The sequence below is a fragment of the Pithys albifrons genome, chromosome 4 (genome assembly GCF_047495875.1).
Source record: "Pithys albifrons albifrons isolate INPA30051 chromosome 4, PitAlb_v1, whole genome shotgun sequence".
NCBI lineage: Eukaryota > Metazoa > Chordata > Aves > Passeriformes > Thamnophilidae > Pithys > Pithys albifrons.
In genome coordinates this window covers 9434115-9447699 of record NC_092461.1, presented here as the reverse complement: position 1 = coordinate 9447699, position 13585 = coordinate 9434115, and the positions used below count along the sequence as shown (strand labels likewise).

The 13585-nt window shown below is 40.2% G+C and overlaps 1 protein-coding gene across 1 annotated transcript; it reads left to right on the top strand.

Moving 5' to 3' along the window:
* The first annotated feature begins 3622 nt into the window (after positions 1–3622).
* On the top strand, positions 3623–11684 carry LOC139671102 (serpin B10-like). The gene is made up of 8 exons (XM_071553382.1): positions 3623–3887; positions 4984–5161; positions 6447–6560; positions 8158–8292; positions 8657–8774; positions 9121–9263; positions 9811–9966; positions 10760–11684. Exons 2-8 carry the CDS (start codon positions 4994–4996, stop codon positions 11162–11164), a joined length of 1239 nt encoding a protein of 412 aa, XP_071409483.1. The 5' UTR covers positions 3623–3887; positions 4984–4993; the 3' UTR covers positions 11165–11684.
* Positions 11685–13585: the final 1901 nt, after the last annotated feature.

The following is a 13585-nucleotide window of genomic DNA, read 5'->3' as shown; positions in this document are numbered from 1 at the left end:
AGACATATGTATTATCAACCAAAGATTTAAAGGGAAAAAAATATACTCAAAGAGTCTCTACTAAACCTAAAAACTTTTTGAAATTTCAGGTTGATACACACTTATTATCCAACAGAAAATTCTGTTACAGCACAACCCAAAATCTGTTACAATCAGTGTAGGTGATGCACAGGGTTGTTTTTTTTTTCAGCTGACAATGTTAGGAAAAGTTCATGCCATGCTCTCAACTACACCACAACAGAGGCATGATCCAGAAAAGAGTTCCCCTTACCACAGAAAAGTTTATGTTTCTAGTCATAGAATCATAGAATATGCTGAGTTGGAAGGGACCTATCAGGATCATCGAGTCCAACTCCTGGCCCTGAACAGAACACCCCAGGAATCACACCAGAGAGAGAGAGAGCATTGTCCAAATGCTTCTTGAACTCAGACAGCCTTGGTGCTGTGAGCACTTCTCTGGTGACCCTGTTCCAGTGCCTAACCACCTTCTGTGTGAAAACCCTTTTCCTGATATCCAACCTAAACCTTCCCTGACTCAGCTTCATGTGGTTCCTTCGAGTCCTGTCACTGGTCATGAGAGTAAAGAGAGCCAACCATGTCCTGGAGGGCATCACCAGCCAGTTGAGGGAGGGGATTGTCCCAATCTGCTCTGCACTGGAGCAGCCTCACCTTGAAAACTGTGTGCAGTTTTGGGTGCCGCAACATAGGAAAGATATTAAGCTACTAGAGAGTGTCTAAGGGGAAGCAGAGAGACAGGTACCAATCATAGAATCATCAAATCAGACCAAGAGATCAGTGCCTGCCCCTTTTCTTCCCCTCACAAGGAAGTAGTAACTGCAATGAGGTCTCCCCTCAGTCTCTTATCCAGCTGAACAGACTAAGTGCTCTCAGCTGCTCCTCATAAGGCTTCCCTCAAGGCCCTTCCCCATCTTCGTGGCCCTCCTTTGGATGCTCTCCAATAGCTTCATGTCTTTTTTACACTGTGGTGCCCAAAACTGCTCACAGTACCCAAGGTAAGGCTGCACCAGTACAGAGGAGTGCTTAGCACTCTTCCTATTTTCTCATTTTCTGTACCCCTGTCTTCCTTACAGTTTTTAACTTTAAATTACACAGAGATTTTTTTAATTACATCAGACTTCCAAAGAGATTAAAATATTCTCAGATTTCAAAATCCTTTTCCTCCTCATGCTTCTTATATCTCCTAAAGTATTTTTAAAGGTCTGGGGACATTTAAAATCACTTAATGTTTCAAATCTACTGGCTGAGCTAAAAACTTGAACAGAGTGCTCTGCTGGCTGAATTAGAAATTATTCCCTCCCAAGTAAATAAACAGTAATATATTGGTAAAAAATACATGAGAATTCCAGGGAAACTGAACAGCTTTCCTTCAAACATCACTTTTTATTTTGATGTTCCCTGAAACTTAGAACATGTTAGTTTTGAATTAAGAAAGATTTCCAAGAGCTGTACAGACCTGATAGCTAAAATAAGCATGAAAACCAGCCATGGAAAGCTGTATCCTAAAAATACTCTGTGAGAGCAGAAACCACCATTTTTCTGCAACAGCAAGTCTTTCTCTCAAGACCCTCAAAAGCCTTCACAGAATCACAGAATAGTGTCTATTCAACCATCAAACATATCACTTACTCCTGAAGTCAGGTGGGAATGAACAGAGCAACACACTGTGTAGGAAAGTCAAAATGACGTGGGCAAAGTTACACTGAAACTGGAGGAAAGCAAAACGCCTTTATACAGCTGAGATCTGGCCAGCACACTGATACCCTGCCAATGTTTATTCTAACCAAATGGAAACATGAATGACTGCAGTGAAAGGGCCCACATGTTCACTTCCCACAGGAAGGACGCTAATAACACAAATATAAGTCTTCTAGTGTGGTGCTGTGTTGACTTAGTGAACAGTGGGAGTGAGAGTACTGTGCTACTGAGTCAGCAGTAGCACCATTCAGAGTCATGTCCTCTGGTGATACTAACTTTAAATGATACTAGAAAACATTATCAACCCATCACATGGATTTAGCATATTTTATCCTTTGAGATGAGTAAAATTTTAGTTACTCAGTATGCTATATTTATTTTTATTTCCTAACTCCCAACACAAGAAGTGTTCTAAGAAGGTAGCTTTAAAACCCCGTGCAAAGGCACAAGCCTCTCATTCAGCCTAACCCAGCATTTCTGCATAAACAGAACACCTCAGCCGCTTCTTGTAAGGCAGCAAGCAGTATCACAAGTTAGCAAATTAGGTTTCCCCTGCTTCAAAACCAGAAAATCCACAGTAACTGCTCTAAGGGATGAAATCTTTTCAAGGTATCTGTCACTCATTCAACAACATGGCTAAATTTACAAAGCTTGCTCTAATCATTTAATCCTTGGAAATCACTTATGGCCAACGTAAACAGATTACAACTTTCCCTGGTGTTATGCAAACAATTAATTCTGCAGTGAATAACTTTCCTACACTGTGTTGGTCTGTAGAAACATAACAGATCCATCTAATTACAACTCACACTGAAACATTCTCCTTTTGCATAGCTACAATTTTAAAAGACCTGAGGGGCAGGAAAACCTAATTAAAGGAATCCAATTAAAGTGATGTGGTGCCTCACAGGTAGTCAAGCAACTTTAACAAAGCTTCCCTTTCTCAATTATGTTGATGCAGAAGGTTCACCATTGGCAAGGGATCCTTTGCAGCTGCACACCCAGATGTCCTACACCAAATTTTGCAGGTGTCATTCCTCATTACAGGATCCTCCATGCCAGCTGCTGGCCTACAATATAAGTCCATGTTGAATGTATGCTCCTAGTCAGCAGATCAGAAGAAAGATCTCTGAGGGCAGTTCATGCCAGAGAGACTTTGTGAGTGAGTCCTGCTCAGTGCTGAGGAGGCAACCCAGGAGACCAACTCCAGTCCAGGCTTCAAGGTGAAGTTATCAACAGTGCAGAGGTAAAAAATTAAATAAATGACAAGGGTAGGATTACACAGGATGTTTCACTTTGGGGTCAGCGTGGGGAAGGACAGCTCCAGGAAGGATGACAGAGGAAGGGACAGGAGGATTGCAAGGAAAGTCAGGGAAGGAGGTATTTTTGTAGCCATGGAAAGAAGCAAACAAGGATTTGACAGAACATTAGTTCTGGAATGGGAAATAAAGAACAGATCTCTGATGTGCTACATTGGTCAAACAGCTTTCAGACTGGGCTGGGAAATAGAAGTGAAGTCTAATTTAAGACCCACATTAGATCCTAGTGATGTTGCCACTGACAGTACAAGCAAGGGTTTGGTGTCTGTGTCTTAACCTTTCCTATCTCACAGTTGCAGCATTTCCCTGGTTGTACAGTCTTAAAATCCTTCAAGATTAACAAAACCTATTTTTCCAAAAGAAAAACCCACCAGGAATGACCAATTCTTTCTGAAAAGGAAATGGACAATAGAAAAACTCACACGTAAGAAGTCACTCTCTTTTTTTTGTCTGTCTGTTTCTCAGAGATAAATTCTGTTCCAGGAATCATGAAAAAAAAAAGTAGGTCAGTAACTGCATTTTTTTAAACTCTCCAAACCACAAATGAAAGGTTCTTCAAAGTAGTGTTACTATCCTGTTGCCGCAAAAGTGTTTATAGAAATACTTATGCAGTCAGTTTTGTAAAGTTCTTGTATAGTATCATTCTTACCATCACTTAACATCCTACTCTGAGGTGATTCAGCCCTTCCACAGGGATGTGGGTTGCAGGGCAGAATGCATTTCACAGTCATGAGTCATAAGAACCTCTGCAGAACCGGCCAGGCACACTATAAATTCACCCTACCCTTCATGTGAACTGCAGAAACCTTGGAGACACCTGGAGCAGCAGCGTTTCTTCCTACCCAAAACAAGGTACTGTAATGATTTCTAGATACTATTTATTTCACATATTCTTGGATGATGTTGCTTTGTTGACAGATGCATTGGAAAAAAAGGAAGCAGGGATCTGAACTGGAAAACATCTAATGCTTGGGAAAATAATTAACTAAGATTGCACAGGCATAATCTAGAAGGTGGCAGTCTTAAAAATACCCAGGAAGAGCAATTTATTGTTCAGAGTTCTATAATTTCTAGAACTCACTGACTAGCATATGTATTATAGAAGAGTAAGAACCACAGTGTTTGCTTAAGTCAGCTAATTTGTTCTTATGTTCTTATACCTTAGTTTGTACAATCATCAGGTTAGCCCCTGGTTTGCAAGTTACTCAGGACAAAAACTGTCTTTATTCTAAGGCCATCCTTTACCAACCAGAATAGTTCCTAGTCCCTGCTTAGAGCACTCAGCTAGAACTGCAAGGCAAATGACAAACAGAAGCATTTGTGGTTTAGTGAATGCAGAAAGCTTGTCCTGCAAAAGATCTGGGAAGCCAGGATCTGGGCTAGTGCTGGAAGACAGAGTTGTAGGACATTTCTGAAAGTCAAATAGGTAGTTCAGGATGCTTAGCCTGCAATAGTTGGGGTGCTGCTTGCTCAAGCATAGGAAGGAGTGTTTTGGCCTGACCTAAAGGAATAATTTGGCTGCTATTGTTACCAAAGTATTTGTTCACTACAGCAATGAGCATCAAAAGGTTCTTGCACAAATTGAAGCATAAAATTTGCCATAAGAAATAGTTTCTCAGTATTCTCTAGCCCTGGCACTGCTGAGTAACATTATCAACTGTGACTCCAAGATGTTGTAAAGGACAGGGCAATAAATGTCATGGTGAACAAATATGAAACAAGGTTGGAGAATGGTTTATTCCTAAAAATGACACCTAGTGCTATTAGTAAAACAGGACATGATAAAATTTGTGTGACTTTATAAGTTATTCCTCCATATTTTTCATATAGATAACTTTAGATAGCCTTTAAATCACAAAAGAAAGTTCAAAAAGTTAAGAGAAGCTTGCAGACACAGCAGTCATAATTAGTCTTTTGTTAACAGCATTTTTTCTCCCTTTCTGTGCAGCTTCAGAACAATGGATGCTTTGCATAAAGCAAACACAAGCTTTGCTCTTGACTTTTTCAAACAGCAGTGTCAGGAAGATGGTGACAAGAATATTTTGTTCTCCCCTTTGAGTATTTCATCTGCCCTGGCTACTGTTTATTTGGGAGCCAAAGGTAACACTGCAGATCAGATGGCAAAGGTGAGTCTGGGTTTCAAAAAATAGATGCCTGAATGGGTTATCTCTTGGAATAATGTCCTCCATGCCAGAATTTGACTATGATGGAAGAGAAGAAAGCCATATATGTGTAGAGTTTTGATTAGAGTGATTTTTGTGCTTGTGCCAGCTCCCATTTCACCCTGATGTGCACTGCAATGAATAAACCAGTTCTCTGTTTATGTAGGTCAATTCTACTTGAGTCTCTGCAAACAGAACCCTAAGAAATGACAAGTGTTACTGATGACATTGTCACCTTTTAAATTTCACCAGCAGAAACAAAGAATCTTTATCCCAAAGCTCAGTAACTTGAGCATTCACCAAGGAGTAGGAGACCTGAATTCTTATACTCTGCCACAGAAAATTCCCATCTCATATCTCATGTCTTTGGAAATGACCCACAGAAAAAGAGTCTTCTCTATAGTTATTATAAGTTCTGCACTTTGCTAAGCATAAATCCACATCTACCAGATTAGAGAAGAAACATGTTGAGACCACAACCCTTTCTCTGGGATGTATATTTTACAGGCAAAATCACTGACTGAAATCGCTAAGTTGCACCTGATCAAAGCTCATGGTTTTGGCAGAAGACAGTGGGAACAGCCCCAGTGCAGAGTTACCTAACACCTAATGCAGTTACCTGCCTCATATCCTAGGAGATGAGACTTGTGGATTTGCATCTGCTAAGGCAGAAGTTGACCAATCTGCTAAGGCAGTGATCTAACTCCTGATTTACAGGACAAAAGAGAGCCAGTAGGGTTAAAAAGAAATTAGTGATCTGTTAGAGTGAAGGCAAAACAAAAAAAAAAGGCACAGCTCTTCTGAAAAATGTTCCAAGGTTGGTCATACTCCTTTGTAGCCTGAGTAAGGTGATCAAGACCAGGGAAAGGGATTTAAGACATGAAACTGCTTGCACAATTTTCTGGCTTTCTGGCACATATGCATGCTCCATTTAAACTTCTGCTTGGATAGACTCCACCTGGAGATACTTGGCTCTTCCTAAGGCATAATTCCAAGCAAGCAGGTTGCTCTATAAAGACCAGGCACATAAGAGCTTTGCCCTGCAGCCCTCATCTTAGTGTACACAAGCCATTTTGTACATAATAGCCTCAAGACCTAACCAAAGATTTCATAATCAGAAAGGCCTGGGCACAAGAATAAACTCTGAGCTTGACTCTCTCCATCACTAGTTCCCATGACATCACTGAAAATTTTAAGAGAAACAGCAAATTTTCTATTGATCCATTTATGATTACTTCTTCCACTACAGGTGCTTCACTTTAACAAAGTGGAAGGAGCCAAAAACGTCACCACAACCATAAGAATGCAAGTCTATTCCAGAACAGAAGACAGTCTATCAAATCGATGGGCATGTTTCCAGAAGGTATCTCACCCCAGCTAGTGATAAGCTGTGGACATGGTCACGTTTTTTTTTTTTTTTGTATTTGCTTGGGTTTGCCTTCCTCAGATTTAGCATACACAATTAATTGGTACAGCATCCTCTGATACCTTCACTCAATGCAATACTTATTACATGCTTCCCCTTTCTAGGAAGAATTGCAAAAACTAACCTCAAATTTGCAAAATTAACATTTGACGTTACCACTCTCTATCAATAGATCTCTTGCTCTTTTTCCTTTAGCTTTGAGGGCAGATTTCTTTCCCAAATTATTACTGCTCAAAAGTTAGTGCACTTCCTACCTCAGAGAGCTAATCTCAGGGACAGAGCTGCCCTTCCACACATTTGATTGCATCATCAAGACAACAAAACCAGGACATTAACTTTTCCAGGCTACCTATGCTTGATATGTTTCAGAAATGAGTCTCCATTTCAAATGAGCAGTTAACAAAATTCATTTACATGTTGGAATTTCCCAAAGCAGACCAGTTGCCTGAAATAAATCTTAGAGAAATGGGAAAAATTATATTCCTGAGATATTTCTTTGTCATAGTGGCAAGCACCTTGTCCCAAAGTACATGCAACTGAACATAGCAGAAAAATATAGAAGGGCAAATGTAATCCCTCTGAGTAAGTAAAAGCTCTTTTTCCTCACTGACAACTGAACCATGAGGGTGTCAAGCTCTTCTCCCTGCTCTTTCCCGTCATCCTCATTTGTTGTGGGAGTGAGCCATTTCCCTGAAGTCTGTCCACAAACCACCAACTCCTGCAAGTTTTGGTGAATGGCCACCTGGATCTTCATCCCAGAGCCAAATCCTTGGTGAGAAGATTTATTTTAGGGGTTATGTCAACATTTCATTTGCACTGCATGAACAGCGGAGGGATCGTTCCTCACGAGTAATGCTTGTTTTAATTGTAAGAATTGCAGAGTGCTGTGGGTTTGAATAGTTTAGAGATTTAAGTGTCTGTTCATGCCTCTGATTCTGATATACGACAAGATGAATACAGCACAGCTGCAGACTTTTACTTTACTAATTCATAGTTTATCTTCCTTGAACTCATGTGACAGTCTGAGCCAACATTCATTTAATCCAGTTAGTACTTCAATATAAATAACTTACTGCAGTTACTGAAACATAAAAAAAACAAAAACCAAGACAAAAAAACCCAAATCAATCACAAAATTTTAAGAGGGAGATTAAGAAATTAAGGGCAAACCTTCCATGTAACACTCTTGAGTTTCGTAAATGAAACTGATGGAGCCAAATCTTTATGCATTGTTTAATAATTACTCTGTCTCTCCTTCTCTAAATATCCTGTTTCAAAACCTCCACTTAGAAACTCTTAAATATTTTACATAGTTCAGGCTCTAAAAACTTATATTGTGTATACTGTCTCTGCAACTTTTAATACTCTAAAATGAATCTTTTCATAGCTGACAAGTTTAGAGCACCTCTCCTGTTGTAATATAGGTAACAGATCACCTGAAGAGAAATACTTTACTTGGAAGTGTGTGAAGGAAAAAAAATTGGAAATGTTTAACTATTTCACACACCAGATGACTAACTTTTTTTTTTTAAAGAAAGAAACGGGCAAGCTGGATAACGTCCACACTGGATTTAAAGAACTCTATTTTGAAATAAACCAACCCACGAAAAATTACCTGCTTAAAAGTGTCAACCAGTTATATGGAGAAAAATCACTTCCTTTCAGCAAGGTAAGCCTTTTATTCAGTTTATACAGTGCCAATTAACCGTCATGATCTGTCTATGACAAAATAGATCATATACTTTTCAATATTTTCGCTATGTTTGCAAATCATGTTAGTATCCTTAACATAAATGTTTTCTATGAGACATTGGACACTAAAATTTTAGTTCTATGGAATGTGTATCTAATTTCAGAGTGATTTGCAGATGCAGTTAGACAAGAACATTTAAACTGAGCATTTCCACTAAATAAATAATTTGTTCCTTTGACAAAACACTGTGCTTGAGTCCCTGTAACTTTTATCTCTGGCTGTAGCAGCGCTCATATTGGCAGAGAACAAGCCTAATACAGGTGTCTCTCTTGCACTGCAGGAATACTTACAGTCATCCAAGAAATATTACAATGCAGAGCCACAATCGGTTGATTTTGTGGGAGCAGCAGATGAAGTCAGAAGAGAGATCAATTCCAGTGTTGAACAGCAGACTGAAGGTAAGTTCCAGCCTCTCCTCTCCAAATTTAAATGAAGCCATTTTGGCTTCTTTGTACCCAAGCAGCCCATGGCAGGTAAAAAATTCACCCCAGAAAGGTAAATCAGATCAGTTTTCTTGAAGTACTTTTCTTGTATCTAGCTACAAGCCCTTACTAAAATTAGTGTCCTTCACTTGAATGTGGGTGGAACATGGCTTGTTCTTCTTTGTAAATCAAGATGAGCCCAGTATATTTGGGAATAATCTCAGGATGGATGGGTGCTATGGCAGCACCAGAAGCTGTGCCAATACTTGTATTGACACAGTAAAACTGCATAGATGTGTGAATGCCTTTCTATTTTCTCCAGGTAAAATCCAAAATCTTCTGCCTCCTGGATCCGTAGATTCACTCACCAGGCTAGTCCTGATAAATGCCCTCTACTTCAAAGGAAACTGGGCAACAAAATTTGAAGCTGCAGCTACCAGGCAAAGGCCTTTCAGAATAAACACGGTATGGAAATATACTGCTCTACATCCTACAATGCAGGTGGTAAAAAGTAAAAAGATGGGGGAGAGAAATTCCTGTCATTTTTTAAATCCATGTGGCATGAGATTTATTTTGTTTAAAGCATATAGTATATTTTCTTTGCCACACCTTCAGTGTTAAGATTGCATCCACATACTGAGCCCTGAGCCACAAGTAAAATTGTCAGAAGCTGACTTGGAACACACTTCCATTTCCTGAGGGCAGAAAAAAAAAAGAGGGCAACAAAACTGTATGGGTTAGTTCTTTACATTTTCATTTTTAATCATAAAACAAATCAGAGTGGAATACAGCTTCCTATAGTGGGAGTCACCTGACAGCTGATAGCCTGCTGTGCCTTCAGGTGCCTTTCCAGAAGACCAGGGGTCCTCTCAAGATCCTGTGTCCATAAGGATATCTCAGGCACATTGGGCAGCTTGTAGAGTAAATATGATAAACACCCCCTGTGCTATTTTAACTCTGTCCTTTACTGTTCAGAGTACAAATGGAAAATGTTTAATTTGATTTGTTGCAGCATACAACTAAACCTGTGCCCATGATGTACCTGAGCGATAAATTCAACTTAAGCTACGTAGAATCCGTCCAGACTGATGTTCTTGAGCTTCCATATGACAATAATGACCTCAGCATGTTTATCCTGCTACCAAGTGACATCAATGGCTTACAAAAGGTAAAACAACTGAGAACATAAATCATCTGAGAAAACAAGAGTGTCATTCATTTACTTATTTTATGTGTGAGGTAAAAGACCAGGCTGCAGTCATGTTTCTAGGAAGGAGGGTAATGATAAGACTCAAGGTAAAGCAAAGTCCAAATTTGGTCTAGTGCTGTGAACTTGAACCTCTTGGAGCTCAGACTGGATTTCTTAGCATTGGAAGGTAGCACATCTGTGGTTTCCAGTGTTGGTCAGTCCTGGAAACAAATAACCCAAACTCCTAAGAGTGCTCCTCTTCCAGTCAAACAAAAAGGAGGACAGACAACCAGCCCTGCTGAGATCCACTGTCTGTACTGATTCAGACAGATATGATTTCATTAAAAAATAAAAACCACAAAAACTTGGGCAATCTCTGTTACTTTTCAGGATGTCCAGAGCTAATATATATGGACACTGCCACATTTTGTAAAAAGACTGATTCTGCCTTTGGATAACGATCCCTTAAGTTCCCATTTATAGGGTGTTCGGGGCTGGGGGGAAAGCTGGTTTCAATAAATTCTAAAATGCAGGGAAGACAGAACTGGGAACAGAAAATCAACCCTGACATTTAGAACAGTTCAAACACTGCATTGATTTACCACAGAGCAACATTGTCCTTTAGTCAAAAAGATCTCCAAACTGGGGTTTCACTACTGTTTTTCTTACAACAGATTGAAAAATTCTCCATTTAAGAAAAGAGAAGAAATAGTCCTTAGGGGACAGGTTTTTGAACATTCTAATTTTCTAATTCTTTTTTTACTAACTGCAGCTAGAAAGAGAATTGACTTTTGAAAACTTGTCTTCATGGACCAACCCAGAACTAATGGAGGAAACAAAAATGGAAGTTTATCTGCCAAGGTTCACATTAGAAGAGAAATACGACCTCAAATCTACTTTGAGCAGGATGGGGATACAAGATGCCTTCACAGAAGGTCAAGCAGATTTCACAGGAATGTCGAAGAATGGTGATCTGTTTTTGTCACAGGTTTTTCACAAATGTTACCTGGAAGTCAATGAAGAAGGCACAGAGGCAGCAGCTGCCAGTTCAGCATCACTGGCATCACGAAGTCTTGGTGCCACTGTTATTTTTGTGGCAGATCACCCTTTCCTCTTCTTTATCAGGCACAACAAGACCAAGACTATCCTCTTCTTGGGAAGGTTCTCTTCCCCTTAGAAACTCAACAATTACTAAACAGGTTATTGCAACAACAATAATGAAAAAAATACACACCACAAAGAGCACCTCAACAGTCTGTGCACTTCTTAATTTTCCTGTACTGTTGACAAATCTCTCAATGTAAGAAATGAGCACACATCAAAAATAACTTGGAATTCAGGTCTCTGGCTCAGTTTGCTGGCCAAAGAACCCAAAAGTGCTACCCCATAAGTACCAAACTGTGCATGGAACATCATTGCTGTGCCTTTTTTAGCACTTCCTAAAACAGTACTGCCACAATTCAGAACAGGCTGAGTTGATCCAAACAAGTAATTTTCACTATACTTGTTTTGGTACTTAAGAAGAAAAGAAACAGGAAAATCTCCTTCCTGCAGAATGCTGCTGCATCTCCATTGGTTTCAGCTCACTATGCTGATCCCCTCAGGAGGGCTACCTCACCCACACTCCTGTCAGTTTTTTTACCAAGTTTGCAACCTGGCAGAGCCTGTAAAGAAATAAACCTGCAAAATCCTCTGTGTTCCTGGTACTGGTGTCTTTTTTTTTTTTTCTTTTTTTTTTTTTCATAAAAAGAGGCTAACATGTACTTTCTAATCTCTGTCCCACAGCAATTGGAAAATATTGAAAAACACTATAGAACTGGAGGAAAATAAAACACATGTGCCTTGAAACCTTCTCCTTTGTAACCTTTTATCCATACAACACTGTTGCCAGCCTAACACTGAACTGCTTTGCTCTCACTTTTCTTTGCCACTCATTTCACTGGTTTGAGGCAAGTTCAAATGGGAAAATCAAGTCTAACACTAATACAAGAAATACTAACTCCCTAAGTGCTTTCTGGAAGATGACATGCAAATTTCCCAGGTCATATTTACTCCTGACACAGCTCTTTCTCCTGAGAGACTGTCCTAATCAGTCAAGCTCCTGACCCTCTGAATTCACAGCAGAGAATAAAGGACTGTTTTCTTAATGGGCTTGCACATACCAACAGCATCTTACTAGAAACACATCTTCTTGGAACAGCAGGACTCCCTTTTTCTGGCAAAGAGACTGACTGCTGACTGTCAATGAATCCTTTCCTTTCAAGTGCTCAGCTGCTTCCAGAGGCCCTTCTGGCTCTGCTTCCCAAATGGGAAGGAGCATAGGAAAAGTGTTATGAAGCAAGTCCTTTATATTATTCCTATACCACCCCAACAGCACTGCCTCCTGCCTGTCTCAGTTGTGAAACATGACACAGGATCCCCACACATTCAGTTCCAATTCTGCTATGTTCTCCTTCCTCTGATACAAGAGCTTCATGTCCCCATGGACAAGTATCTTGAGTACTTTCTGATGTGTCTTGGGAATAAAGACAGGAAAGCCACACCTGGGAGGCCAAGGAAGAACAAAACCATGACAACATGCACACAAACTCACTCACAGCCTTTAAGTCAATGAAATTGTGAGTCACCTTTTCTCTCTCCTTCAACTATTTTAAGCATGACTGCAAAGATGACAGAGTTATTGTACTCTTGACAGTGCCAGATCATTACTGAGTGGCAATGGCCACAACACTTGAAGGGTGAGTAGTACATTAGGAAACAACCTTTTCCCAGGATGAACAGCAGTGCACTGAAGAAGGTTGCCCAGAAACATTACGTAATCTTCATCCTTGGAAAGGCTATGGTTAACCTCATCTACTGGTGGCCCTGTTACCATTGACCTCTGGATGCCTCTTTCAATTAATATGTGTGGGTTTTTTTCTCTCTTGCCAAAAGACACTCTGCCTTGCCATCTTCCTGTCCCATCCCGCCTGGCATCCTTGTATCTTGACTAGCACAGGCAGCTGGCTCGTTCACTCATACTTCATACACAGACAGCATAGTTCTTTGGGGCTTGGGCTCTCCCACCACATTACCCTTGAGCTGACCTTTCTGCTATACAGATTTCTTTAGGATGTACTCATCATACTAAACCCAACATTTGTTTAATTTCTGGCATTTCTTCACTGCCTTGCACAACATTGATTTCTGCCATTTTTTAGAATTTGTGACCTGCTCTGTTCCTGTAATCAGGCTTGCAGCAAAATGCTTAGCACACAGTAGTACAGTTTCCTTCCCTTCCTCCACCCTCCCCTGTCCTCCAGTTGTTGCCACCATCTTCTTCTACCACTGTGTGTCTTATGACAACTACTGTGCCATGTTTGCCTCTGTTGTATTTTTTGTTCTGTCCTTGCTCGAGCCCTCCCAGTGGGGTTGTTTCAGTCCTTGCCCTCCTTTACTACATGTGAATACTGAGCAGTAACTCAGTGTTTTGCAGAGTTTCTCTCAAATGATTCCCCGCCAGGTCTACAACGAGATTTCCTCACCAACACAACCAGTATCCAAGTGTCCATCCCTTACCCTGCATGGTCCTTCATGGCTTTGCTTCTCTATGCTACCA